At 39.7% G+C, this 14456-nt stretch overlaps 1 protein-coding gene across 1 annotated transcript in view; it reads right to left on the bottom strand.

Annotated features, from left to right (window-relative positions):
* Crbn (cereblon) overlaps window positions 1-14456 on the bottom strand; it is a 20797-nt gene extending 6341 nt beyond the window's left edge. The window contains exons 1-5 of the mRNA XM_032906000.1: window positions 14367-14456; window positions 10820-10935; window positions 10009-10211; window positions 9213-9362; window positions 5376-5535 (exon numbers count right to left, since the gene is read on the bottom strand). Of these exons, the coding sequence (XP_032761891.1) occupies window positions 5376-5535; window positions 9213-9362; window positions 10009-10211; window positions 10820-10935; window positions 14367-14433 (696 nt within the window). The 5' untranslated portion in view covers window positions 14434-14456. The remainder of the gene's footprint in view (window positions 1-5375; window positions 5536-9212; window positions 9363-10008; window positions 10212-10819; window positions 10936-14366) is intronic.

Here is a 14456-nt window from a genome sequence, read left to right as displayed (position 1 = left end):
ATCTGAAAATGATTAGTCCTACAAAACACTTCAAATTTTAAAAAGATAATCACCAACAATTACCTGAAATGTATTCACAATCTGAAATGTTTGACAGTTATACTTTTATGTACTAGATCTCTGGAATCCTTATAGAGATATAAATACTTTGAATACCATAGTGACAAGGATCCACTCTGAGAAATGCTGCTCACAAAGTACACTCAACATGACCTGAGCGGTGAAGCCACACACCCATGCTGCATGGTACACCCTATTGCTGCGAGACTACAAGCTCCCATGGCTATGTACTGAATACGGTAGGCAACTAAACACAAGAGTGTATTATAAACTAAGCTTTAACAAGTATAAAAGAATAAGTGATGTGCTAATAAGGGATCTTTACCATGGATGGATTATGCAGAACTACTAACTGTTCTGGTGGGGGAGAAGGAATAAGAAAACCTAGGCTATTACTGTCTAAATATTGCTATAGACTATATGTAATACATATTAAATATATAAATTATTCTCTACAGCAATCTTGGCCAAGATAAATTCAAGTAGAGGGTTTAGAGGTGTATTTCAAGAGGACACGATTTTTGTTTGCAAATATTTTAGGAATTACCACATGGTGTAGATTTTCTGAAGCACCTATTGGACTACATCTCAAAGTAGATACTCAAAAGGAAAAAAAAAATACAGCTTGGTATAAACTTCTGTTTCAGCCTACCTAAAAGTGATCTGGACGGTTTCCTACTCATGCTTAGCTCAGGGGTCTAGCCTAATGAGCCAGAACAAAAACTTAGGTCCTCTCCAGTAAGCTGTCCTTTGCTTCTAAGGCCATGCGTTACTGTCATAGTTCAATTAGAGAGTTTTAAAAATGTGCTACTAATAACACATGACTAAGGAGTAATCACCATGAAAACTATTAATACTATGGCAAGACTTTCATCTATTATAATACCAGACGGCTACCAGAAGGGTCTCCATTTTAAAGGTAAGTAAACCCAAGCACAGGAGGTCACAGACTTCATAATGGAAGTAGCTACGATTTTGCCAGTGCTTACTCAATGTGTTGATCATTTTTGTATCTTTGGGATATTATACATCTATAAGTAACATAAAAAAGTAAACCACAGCCCATGACACTTATACTTTTGGGAAAGAAGTCTACTTCCTAAAATTAGAAATTCTTTAAATTACAAATAACAGTTTCTGTTGCAGTCGCTGACACATCCAACTAAGTAGTAAAACATACTTTCATACTGAGATGATTACTTCTGTAGCAGCAAGCATTATAAAGTGTAGTGCAAAAGTGTAATCTGCTACAAGATAAAGACAAGCTCAATGCATTTATTCACATAATCATAAGCAAAAGATAGATGGCATCTTAACAAGTAATGGGGATACACTGAACCATGCCATCCTTCTGTATGGCCCCGATGTATAAACAAGCTGGTGTCTCAATTCCCTTTGAAGCAAAGGACTTCTAAAAATCTTTATTCTGAAATGTGTTTAATATGCTTTTAACAGCAATCATACAAACAGAAGGGAGAGCTGTTAGTTCTTACAGAGCAACTGTCTGAACTCAACACTCATCCATGAGTCCTTGATTTGCTGGCAAAGGGAGTGGCTCCTCTCGTGTCAGTGCTGTTGATAACCTTCAGCAGTTCATGGGTGTTCCTAAGGTTTAATCTGTAAAAGGCTTACCCTTTAATAATCTGTAATACTAGCGAGAAAGCTAAGGGCCATCTTCACATGAAGAATACTAAGGCAGCACACTAAACTATACTTACATAAAATCAAAAACTCCCTGTAAAATAACACACCAAAACAAAAACACCTGATGACAACCGAGAGGAAACAAGTGTGATTACAATGACAAAAATCACAAGTTCTCAGAAGCCAGAGAGCCAGTAGGAAAAATCTAAACAGAAACTTCACAAACACACAAGGCCCTTAAATAAAATGCTAAAGGTAATTAATTATGCAAGTGAAATTCATAAGGCACACTTAACAGTTCAACAAATGTGGTTGTGTACTGTGAAACCATGGGAACAAAGAATATTAACAGTATGAACCTCTTCCATAGGGAGCTGTTAAAGTCCACCCAAGCCTTTGCTGTCACTTCACCTCAGCACTAAGGGTGAGCATGTGGACCTGTGCAGAAAGAATCTGTCCCTTTAGTGCAGGTCAAGGAGGCCTGGTGTGTTGTTAGAATGTAACCCACAGCAGCCTGCTGCAGCTTTAAAGAAGGAAGACCATGTCTACCAAAGGATGCAGAAAAGTTTCCTGAAAGACACTGTTAGCAAAGAGAAGGAGAGTGCCTATCCTTTTACATAATGTGTAAGAACAACCACCAATTTCCCTGTATTTATAAACTCTAGGGGACTAAAAGCTAGCCTTTGGGAGAATACTTGAAGGCCAAGCTTTTGTTAGTTAGTGCCCATTACAACCCTGCTCTACGGGATGCATAGGAACAACCTTGTGGATGAATCCAGTACTACACTTACTTCCTATTTCAGTGAACTCTTGTAAATAACATGGATAAGCTAGGACAGAGGTAAATTCAAGTTTGTCATCTGAGACAATCTCTTCCAAACATTATAGTGAGCTCAGGAAAAGAAAAGAAAACGCTGGTTTCAAAGCCCACCTATCAGGAATGAATTCTCTAGTAGAATGGATGGGCTCGAAGTGTTTCTCAATTAGCTAATGTTTTTCCCTTCTCAACATCCACCATGTTGAAGTGTGTATGTCTATCAGGTGTCTGCCACTTGTCATGTCTATCAGGTGTCTGCCACCTGTCACAATGGGACATTGTATAGAATACTTATGGAAGCTTCAACACTATTGAGGGAGTACTTTATATATGTTGAAGATTAACTAACTGTATCCCAGGAAGACCATATTCTCCAAGATCCTTTTCTTCCTTATAAGAGGTATGACAACTACCTTCAAATCATGCCAGCAGTAGTCATGCAGCCATTTCAGAGGAATGAGTATCTACTTACAAGCGCGGGAGGCGGACTTAACAGGAAGTGCTGACTACCCTTCCCTGGAGCACTCCAGTTCTAAAGTCTATAATTTTTAGACACAGAATGGGTCTAAGACGTATAGCAGAGCTTACAAGTAATTTTCTAAAAACAGTTTTTTTTTTATTTGAACCAAGAAACCTTTGAAACAATCTGAAAAATTCAAAACCTGAAGGACTCTTTTTCTTTTCTTATTCTCTTAAAACCTCACACACACACACACACACACACACACACACACACACACACACACACACACACACACACACACACACACACACACTTCCTTCTGTTGAGGGCTTGGCAACTCTGACAATCAGCAAAGGGCTCCTGAGGGCAAGTCCGGGATGACAGAGAAGACCACTCAGTAATGCAGTAATGTCATGAATCTGTCCCCAGACAAGCAGAGACCAATCTTTGCTTTTTGAGCCAGTGAGCAATTCAGTAGCAGAAAAAAAAAAAAAAAATCAGTATTCAATGTAAACATACCAAGGAACTTTTGCCATAGAATATGAAGAATTTAAGCAATAAATAACAGAAAAGTTCAAGTTCTTAAGTTGTGTTATGTATTTAACTGAAGTTCAAGTTTAGAATGTCAAGGCCCTGTGGGCAGGACAGGATTTGCTACACAGGGTCAACAAATCCATTATTAACCACAGTCCCAACATATACTCAGAACTTTCCAAAGAGTTAGTTTAGAAAATCAATATAATTAAGGATTCCCATTACCATCCCAGTTTGAATTATAAATCTCAATGTAAGTCCTCCTGAAAAAGTATGGAGCCATTGAATGGACAACTAAATATGGGCATAACATGCAGTAAGCATGCATCTTGACAGGAGGAGTTTTCCACATAACCACTTCACTAGGAAACAAGAGGCAGAGACATGAGTAAGCATTAAATAGCCTAATTTTAATGAAAAATAAAATCTCCGTGGTAGAGTTATCTTTTGACATACTTAGTCTAAGAATTATTATTATTTTTTTTTTTCCCGGAGCTGGGGACCAAACCCAGGGCCTTGCGCTTCCTAGGCAAGCGCCCTACCACTGAGCTAAATCCCCAACCCCTAAGAATTATTTTTAAAACCATTGTGAACATAATTCCCCGCTGTTATATTTTAAAAGGGTAGATACACTGAAATTCTCTATACCCAGTTTGGAAAAGTAAGTGCTGTACAGATAAACCAAAAGCTGCCTATGACTCAAGGCAATAACAATGTCAAAGTTTCAAAATATATTACTTTCGTTATCCTTTCTCATGTGTTTAAGAAGTCTAATTATACTTTTTAGAAACACTACGTAAAGCACTAGGTAAAGTATTATTCATGAATGGCTAACAGAATGGAGAACAGGAAGAAAAGTTAACTGTATACCCTAACAGTTATGAGACCATCAAACAAAACTTTTCTAGAAACTAAACACTAAATGTGAGAGAATAGTGAAAAGAAAAATTACATATTAATTCAAATCAGTTTATGATACCATGCTACTTATATAAAAATGTAAAGTTTCCCTAAGCTACTAACTTAACAAACAGTAAGGTAATGATTCACAGAATTTTTTATAATGAAAATAATACTTTTGTACTTTTACAAAGTACTAAAAAAAATTTATTTTCAACTTACAAATTAGTACATTTCTCAGTTTTGGGGAAATTGTAAATTTAGGAAGCGTGTTTTGTACTTACAGTTGTATTTACATGTCCACCTACAGTGAGGTTAGTGCCTCACCAATGAGGGAGAAGAGCTTTCACTTTGGTCCTAAGAGGTGAAATAACTTAGCCAAAGAAATACACAAGAAGCAATGCCCAAGCAAGCACAGCTGGGTTTCCTCAGCTGGGAAGGAATGCAGGGCCTTGGACACGCTAGGAAGACCTCAACCACGGAGCTACATTCCAGCAGCAAGGGAGCCACACCTTCACCTCCCAGGTCAATTTCTGAGCGGCAGGAAGCATGGAGGAAACAACTGACAAGATCATTCCTCTGAAAAGTCCCAGGACAGCATTCCTTTCTACTGCCACTGAATGCCAGCCCAAGTCATTCTGTCCCTTCTTCTATGCAGCACTTAACTCAAAGCCAAATATGTGATCAGAGTTCCTATGGAACTCTGGTTCCTACGGAAACAGAGCCACAGGCCATTAATACATGTGTGATAGGCATAAAATCAAGAACGTCTTACGATTGTGTGACATTTCACCACTACTGTAAGCTACTTTTCATAAATAACGGCTGGGGAATTATGTTTAAATCCATCTATAATCAAGGGAGCTACAGTGTCTATACAATGACATAAGAGTTGTGACTTTTTTAAAAGCAATCTGTCTTCAGAGCTAGAAGACGCGTAAGAAGTTAGCATCTCACCTTCTGGTATTTCTGCCACCATTTACATGAATACTGGTCTTCCCAAGAGATAGGTTTTGAAGGAAATATCTGGCACTTATTGAGTGATTCTAACTGAACTGCAGACATGGTTGACGGCAACACACACTCTGGCAAAATTTGCACTTTAGCTTGCTGGATTCTAAAATAAAGAGAATCAAGCATGTTGTTCATTTTTAAGATGCACTAAGTTAAACTATAAGTTTCTTGACATAGGATCATTTTAAATATTAAGATTTTTCCAAGTTTCCCCTAGTAAGCAAATTGACCAAATGGTAATATATATATATATTCTCAGCACAATTTTAATAAATCTTAATATAAAGTATAAGATGTCTTAGATAGGGACTTCGGTCTCAGAATTATAATCAAGAGATTATACATTTCAGATAAATATGCAGGCACAAATGAAGCAAAATTTATTTTAAAAACTCATCATATAGGCTACAGGTTATCTTGATACATCTAATTTCTTCAATATTCTTAGACGATACAACTTTCCATTCCCTAATGTCTAGACTGAGGCCTCACACTCATTATTTGTCATTAATATCCAGAGAGTCACAGGCCAAACACAGGTAGAGAAAGAATGGACAAAATCTCACATGAATGTACTCTGGACAGCAGGACTACAGCATACCACCCTCCCACCCGCACCCCAACACACAGACACAGACACACAGTTCCTAAACAAAAATGTATTATACCAAAGACATCGTGGAGCCAACATCTTCTATATCATCCCAGACCTTTGTTTCTAGCACCAGCTTTCCAAACTGCAGATGAGAGAGCCTTCATGGTCTCTATTCAACGTGTCTGTGGGTGTGGGCATGCATGCAGGTGTGGGTGTGTGTGTGTGTGTGTGGGGGGGGGTCTGTTGGTTTTCCCTAATGTGTTTATGACAGTTTTTATGATTATAGTAACACTGTTTTATGACAAAGGTTATAAAAGCGTGTGAAACTGACGAAAATCTGAAAACTTTAGGATTTTGCACTCACACTGACGAGGGGCTATTTTTATAACACTTAATAAGGAACTACAAGTGTAGATGGTTAATGTATAAGGAAAGTCCCAGAGCATCTACCTATATCCCAATGGATCTACAAATGTAGTTCAAAGAAAACAACACTGTCTCTCCAAAACCAAAATGTTACACTACTTTAATTTTCAGCTAAAGTGTTTGTGATGTATATAGTTCAAAGTTTTTAAGTACAAATTACTTATCTCAGATATGACAGATAAGAAATCTTCCAATTCCAGCAGGATATGAATTTTTCTTTTTCTGTATACTTCTAAGAAAGTTTCTGGAGAGTCCTGCTCTGAATCAAACATACCCTTCTATATATTATCATATTATATATTATATATATAAAATATATATAATATATCAAAAACAGACTTTTAACAGGAAAGACTAGAATGTAATACTGCTTTTCATACATGAAGTGTAATTTAGGTTAAAAACAAAAACAAAAATTGAATCTTAAACTACAGATTTCATAGGGTTAAGTTTCCAATATGCTAAAAAGAAATTCTGGTATAATGGTCAAAAACTAGTTTGAAAGTGAGAATATAGAAGAAACCAGCTATTTCTTACTTACTTTTATAATTTTGAGTAAATAACCTCTCTGGTACTTAAGCTTACTCACTTCCAAATGAAGACTGTCCTAGACCACCTGAAGGTGTTCTATCATTTGACCATTTTAAGTGACAGTGGACGAGGGTGGAAGTGGGGACAACAGAATCTTATTCCAGAGAGCTTTTTAGTGGAGACGTATCTTCTGAGAAGACTCAATACACAGTGGTATGTGGAGTACTAGAAATGAGTTTCCTCTCCGAGGCCTGTCCGCCTGCCAGTGTGATGCCAATCCTCTCTGGATTTTAACCATGCTTCTTGCTTTACTTTCTGACAGTGACTACTTCTAGCTTATGTTTTAGAGTTTTACACAACTAATCATTCAAGTCACATACAGAAATACACTATCTCCCAAGTCAGTTTCTTTTGTAGCTTCTAGAAAGTAATATTCAAAAATAACCAATCTGTATCAAGATGTATACAGGAAGTAAATTAAAAATTGTTAGGGTCAAGGAAATCCTCAGTAACAAAACAAGCAGCCAGTTACTACGATACAGATCACTGCTGCTTTCACTCACACAATGCTAGCCCAAATGTAGACCACACAAGCCAGTCACTCCTCCACCAGCTTGTCTGCCAAGTGACTCAGGCATGGAACTTTATCAAGGTTTTGAATCTTATACAGATTCAATAAAATGTTCTAAAGAAGGACCAGGAGTAAACCAAGTCACTCAACACTGGATACCCTACACAATTTTGTTGTTGTAAAAATATAAAAAAATAAAAAAGTAAGGCTGTCTTTTACCTCGCTAGGTTCGGCACCGCAGTGCCCCAAGATATCTGCTAGATCTCTTGACGGAAACACATCCCAACTCCACAGAGGCGGCCCAGTGTCTCCAGCCACCGCACACTTTCCTACACTCAAACCGTCACATAAAAGAACACACAACACAATAGTCTTTGACCCAATTGGTAAGATATAATTGCCCACCCTAAACATACAAAGCCCAATACACATCCATCCCTTAAGAACATTAATAACAACCTGTAAATACATAGAGCAGAATCTTAACATCACCTGCCATGGCTTCTCTCCCTCCTCTCTCTTCCTTCCATTCCAGTCTTCTCCTCTTCCTTCAAACTTTTCTCCTGCACATCCTTCCTTCTCGTCCAACGACAGATCTCCTTCTATCTTGTACCTGCCTCACCTGTGACATCATCCCACACCATTTCTTGTCCCAAATTGCTGCCTGTCTTGTATCTACTTCAGTTACTTAATATTTACAGCTGTGTACAATATGAGCACCGTGGATAGTAAATCTTGCCCTCGAGCAGCTTGCATTCTTGTTATTTCTACAATCTTCAAAAGCCTTCCTGTGCTCGAATACCACAGGAAATAAAGAGTCTGCCAGACCACACACTAGTGAACGATTCCCCAGAAACAGATAGAACCTAGGCTGTCTCCTAAGACAGAACAGGTGCTTCCTGTGTGCCAGAGACAAGACAGGACACGAGGTAGACAAATGCCTGCTTCTAATTCATTTCCTCTTTAAGAGGATGGGTTAAGTTAGCAGAATTTGATGGGAAAAGGACACCATATTTCCTGCTCACATGAAAAGCTATGTTAACTCTGTTGCTATCTCGAGGGAACTTCTAAGCTTCACAGAGAAGAAACAACAGCATTTCTTCATTACTCACATAAAAGACATCTTGGGATGATATACAACTGACACTGCAAACAGCCACAGATCTCCACAGCTGGTACAGCTGAAGTGTAGCAGTTGGCAAGTGTACTCAGTGTGGCCTTCGGCAGCGCAGGAACGCTGCCAATCCCACACCTGTCCTGCTGGGCATACTGATTACAGCTCTTGCCTTCTTGCCTGCCTTAGACTCTCATATGCTGCAGAGAGCTCTTCAATTCCAAAGTCTTTCCCCCAGCGCTACTACCTTTGGGTTTGTATTAGTGTTCTCAAGCCTGGAGTGGCATTACAATCACCTAAAGGTATCTGTAAATGATGCGACAGCCTCACCGCACATTAAGTCACACTCAGGACTGCGAGATCAAAGTGAAGCCTCTACAGTTTTACTGACAGGCGACTGGTAAACATCAACATTGGAACTCTGTATGGGCTTTCACCTTAGCAGGCAAAGAGAACAACTGACGAAGTTATAAGGTCACTCGTAAACTATAAACAGTAAGTTAGACAAGATCATCTTCCCGTAAGATGTTCAATGTTTCTTACCCATCTGACTGTGTTCGAAGTTCAAGGACCTTGAACCTCTGCCGTCCGATTGCTTTCACTTTCACTACTTCAATTCCAAACTCCTGCTCCTCTCGATACGCATAGATCTCTGCTGTAGTTCCAAACTGTGCTTCCCTTTCTTGCACATTACTTCCAAGACAAAAATGTACAGAGTTTTTAGCGTGGGTTTATAATTATGCAAAACTGGCCAAAGCCACACAGAAGCAACTTACAGCAGCCAACCCTCACTGTCAAGCCAACAGACAAGGCTCCAGAAGGCGAACAGTGCATTTTAGAAGAAAGGTAGACTTTTAGGCTTCACTGAAATAACCCAGGGCTAAAGAGTTTTAAATTGTTATTTCACAAAACGAGCATTCTTTTGCTTCGATAGGCTAACCAGCAGTACTGTGCACATGTGGGGGAGGGGCAGGGGAGCGGTGGGAGGCTTCCTGTTTCCATCTCCGGCCTCCACCAGTTTCCCCCATTTACCACAGGATATTTGAAGAACTGCTTCAGTGCAGCACGGTTTTTGTACTGGCATGACATGAGTCTTGAAAAGGAAAAGTAACCTTTACACGAAAATTTAAAAGCTTATCTAGCTTTAAATAAAGATAGTTCTGCACTCAGATTTCGGGCAGCTTTTGACACAGCTAAACTGTGAAAGTAGTGAAACCCAGAAAGTGTGAAACAAGGCTGTTTGCTTCACGCCCCTGTCCAGCATCTGCAGAATCCCAGCTGCCCTTGGCTGCCACACCGACCTTGGAAGTGCGGTACGCGCCTCTGTCTCATCTCTTACCTGTATGCAAGAACTGCAAAGGTTCTGTCCTTCTGGATTAAATTCCGAACCATACTGACTTCTTGCGGGTGAGAAAGCTGCAGTGGTAACGTCTGCCCAGGAATCAAGATCATCATCACCTCAGGAAGAACTGGAATCACCTGACAGCTGTCGTCGTCGTGCAAAGTCCTGCCGTGAAACTCTTCCATATCAGCTCCCAGGTACTGGTCAACAACAGAGTGGACACACACTTACTACACCTCAACCCACTAAAGAATAAAGCAAAGTAAGGAGACCAGACAGAGCTCTCGTTTATTTGAATAAACTTGGTTACATATGCAGGCCTCCATCAAACTAATTTTTTACCTAGTATTTCCTATTAGAACTCCCATTTTTATGAAGAATCTATCAGTATCTTGTAGTTCAAAATATTTTAACCAAAACTCCTCTATGTCCAAAGGTGGCAAACCCAGAGAAGAATTTTAGTACCGAGAATACTGCCCCACATCTCAACAGTTCTGAGATGACATTAAGAACACTTAATAGCTCACTTATTAGTAGAACCATTCAAAAGGCAATTCCTCAAAGAGTCCTACCCACAATAAGTTTAAAAATTAAAGTTTTATGTTTACATATTAGAAAATAGTAAGAATCACATGAGGATACAGTATTACATTGCTGCCATGGTTAAAATTACATGCGTATGCACTGGAAACTAAGTCTGTTCTCATCCATGAGTTCTAGGATCAGCTAATATTCAGGAGCCCTTGAGGAAATCCCAGCCATAGTTAAAGGTCCACCTACTGTTTTGCTCACTGACTAAAGTACATACTGTATGCGAGGTCGGCAGACTGGTGTCAAAGTTTATGATATTTGGTTTTCTGGCTTCTTTACTGTCCTGGTCTTCAACTTCCATTTCAATTTCATCATCTTCATCTTCACTGTCAGCTGAAGTAGAATAATAGAGGGAAAAAAATAAGATTCATTATAATTAAAAAAAAAAAAAAAGCCAACTCTGTTCCCATTCACACACCCTGAGTTGAGGAAAGACAAAGCTGATAGACACAGCAGCAGAGGCTGGGTCGGTGCCTGTTCTGCCATGGTACCACTCCCTTCCCTTCCCTTCCCTTCCCTTCCCTTCCCTTCCCTTCCCTTCCCTTCCTTCCCTTCCCTTCCTTCCCTCCCTCCTCCCCCCCTTCCTTCCCTTCCCTGACCTGGCCCCACCCTGCCCTTCCCTGCCCCTCTCCTGCCTTTCCCTTCTTTTTTTCTTGTTTTTAATAATCAACTAGTTTAGGACACTTTTAAGATTTACGGGAATGCTGGAAAAATAGAACTCTAGCATGTCAAGATTATCGCACAGTACATTCATCTGGTATTCTTGTCACAACTAAGTTATCAATATTGGCAAATTACTGTTGACTAAATTCCTTATTTTATTTGGATTGCCTTAGATTTTCAGCTATTTATTCTCCATTTCCTGTTACCCCTCCAGGACATCACATTATATTTAGGTGCCATGGCTCTTGTGCTGCCTGTGGTAGGTGCATGCTGGTTATTCTGTCTTCTTTATCAGGATTTAACACAGCATCCCTCAATAGGGGAAGACTAGATGTTCTTTCTGCTGAGGGACAGCGATGTTTCTTCCCCTTGATTTTTGATCAGAAACAGCCACCAGCCTCCCACACTGTAAAAATCTTCCCCACCCCATCCATGCTACATTATTAGAAAGTAGATTACTAGGTCCAGTCCGACAAGAGATAAACTACGCCAATCTCCTGTATACATGATTTTTATCTTCTTTATCACTATGAATTCTGACACCTTACATAATAAGTTCCAATTGATTAAAGCTTAGCTTCTTCATCTGAAAAAAAAATGAGGCTTGAACAAAATAATCTCTGAGATTCTTTCAAACTTTAGCTACAAGGAGTTTCTCTGTGAAAAAGAAAGCAAGGAAGAAATGAGCAGGCAAGAAAGATCTGTTAATGAAACTGGGGGAAAAATACCATTTAAACTTGGCTCAGGGCACTGCTTTTCCAGTGACTTCCCTCCTGGCTTGTACTATCATATTTAAAAATGAAATGTTTGCAATTATTTTCATAAAACACTGCTTCGTCATTTTAAACTTAAAAATAAAGTTGGCACAAAGAAAATATATTTTAAAAGAGATGTCTTTAAGAACTGTACTTTTTGTTTGAAATGAAAGCTAAGCTGATCCACTTGAAAACTTGATGCTATGAAGGGCAGAGTGAAAAAAATCAAAACATACCACACTACTTTCTAGAAGTGGTGTTCAAACAAGTTCAAGTTGTTCTTCTCCTGCCAACTGTGGATTCATTTCCCACTCTATGACTTTGTCCCTTGTGGTGTCTGGAACTGTCTGAAGATATCTTTGACTGTCACAACTATAAAAGCCCTGGTAATCCAGACTAGGAGTCGTCCAGGCATGCTCTTAAAACATACTGTACTGTTTAAGATACACCTTATAACAAGGGGTTCTCCAGCCTGAAAGGGTGACAGTTTCAAAGTTGGGAAACTATGACCTAATCTAAGATTAAAACCTCCAAAAAATTTTAAAATGCATAAGGTTTCATTATAAATTGGTCAGCTTTCTGATTTATGGAAATTATTATTTATATCAAGTTATCTGTAAGTAGGTTAACAAATACACAAAGATTTCACTTTATTTTTATTATAAATTCCTATATATAGGGCTCTGTCAAAGAAAGAACGTAATTCAAGTTGTATGCATATAGTTTTTATGTAGAACATTTCTGAAAACGTTTTCCTTGACATTAGGGAAGTTTATCAAAAGATAAAGACAAAACTAAAATAAGAAAAACATTCTAAATTTAATTTTTTTTCACTCACAACTCTGAGAATATATATTTTACTTGACATTTGGAGAGACACAATCTCTTCTTTACTACAGCAAGTTTAAAATACCTGCTATTAGCTCAAGGGCTAATACACCTGAAATTTCCTATGTTTATTCTTTAAAAGAGTTTGTTCTGTATGGTGGCCATTTTCTTAACACTTCTCCCACTTGGTTCTGCTTATCTTTGAGCAATTATCTTGTCCAATATAGGGTCTTCACACCTAGCACGCTAAGCACTGGCCCTGCATCCAGAATTTCTCTCCCTCTGTTTACACTACTACCAAGGAACAGACTCACAGCAGAAGCACAGCTTTCCTGAGGCAACTAACCAAAATCTGAACTATCCCACAAAAACGTTCCTAACTGAAATGACTACAGATGCAAGTTTTCAACTACTCAGGACTAACCTAGTCCACAACTGTATCCTAAGTAAGTCTCCATCAGAAGATTTTCAAATTCCAGAATTATCCCTACCCATTTATAATCAAAGGAGTTGGAGACATAGCTCAGAGGATTTGGGAGTACCCGGTTCCAATCCAGCAAAGAAATACAAACCCAGAACACCCTAACAGCAGTTGCTTATACCGCTCTAAGTGAACTGCACCTGGGGTTGTAATTCTTCTCAACAGACTTACCCTAACTGTGAACCTCCTCAAAGTAGCACAGTGACAGTTTTCATACAACGGTTAACACACTGCCTGGCTGATAGCCATAACCAAAGGGCTCTGACAATAGTCTGTGCTGTCTACAGCATTCTAAGAGCAGTGTGTACCACTAGTTCAAGACCTTTCAGTGAGTCTTCAGTACTGCAACATACGTTGTCAAATACCACAAAAGCATAAAGCAAGAGAAATCAGTAATACTAATTCCCTTGAGTATATTATTTGCAGACTTGTGAAAAACTACCAAATAAGTGCCCCCACAGAGAGACAGTTAAGAGATACCAGCTGTGATGACAGACCAGTCCACTGCGGAGCCCTCGCTCTGCAACTGTGTGACCTTCCACGTCACTGAATGGTACACATTTAATAATCCGTCGTTAAGTTTCTCCTCTACGAGCAAGGCTCTGGACAGATGACAGGTGTAATATTAAAAGCAGAAATGCATGCAAAGCATTCACTGCGGGGGCCCATGACCTGCAAGTACCTACTACACGTTAGCTGTCAGTCTTATTCAAAGGCGTAAGAGCAATAAAAGTTAAGGGCTGCTAATATGACCCGGTTCCCAACTTTGCCTAGCCCCAGAATATTTTCACGGACGTTTGCTTGGGAGAAAGATGGAGAGGAATGGGAAACCTGTTCTGGGCAACGAAAGACCGTCGCCCCAACATCCCGGACAGCCCAGGAAACAGGCCCGGAGGAAGGCGCAGGGCTGCGGCGGGCGAGGCTCACGAGAGGCTCCCACTGGCCGCTGAGCCAGGGTAGCTGTCCCCATACTCCCAGAGGAATCGGCCCCGGGTCTTGGTCTCCACCCATGACCAGGCGCCCGTCCCGGAGGTTACCAGGCAGAAGCGGCAGGTGGTTTCCCATGTTGTGCGCAGCGTCCTGGTGATCTCCCTCGCCGGCCATGTCTGTTTACCCGCAAAGGAACC

This window comes from Rattus rattus, chromosome 6 (genome assembly GCF_011064425.1).
Source record: "Rattus rattus isolate New Zealand chromosome 6, Rrattus_CSIRO_v1, whole genome shotgun sequence".
Lineage (NCBI taxonomy): Eukaryota > Metazoa > Chordata > Mammalia > Rodentia > Muridae > Rattus > Rattus rattus.
Note: the sequence above shows the minus strand (reverse complement) of the source record. Positions and strands in the feature narration are given on the sequence as shown.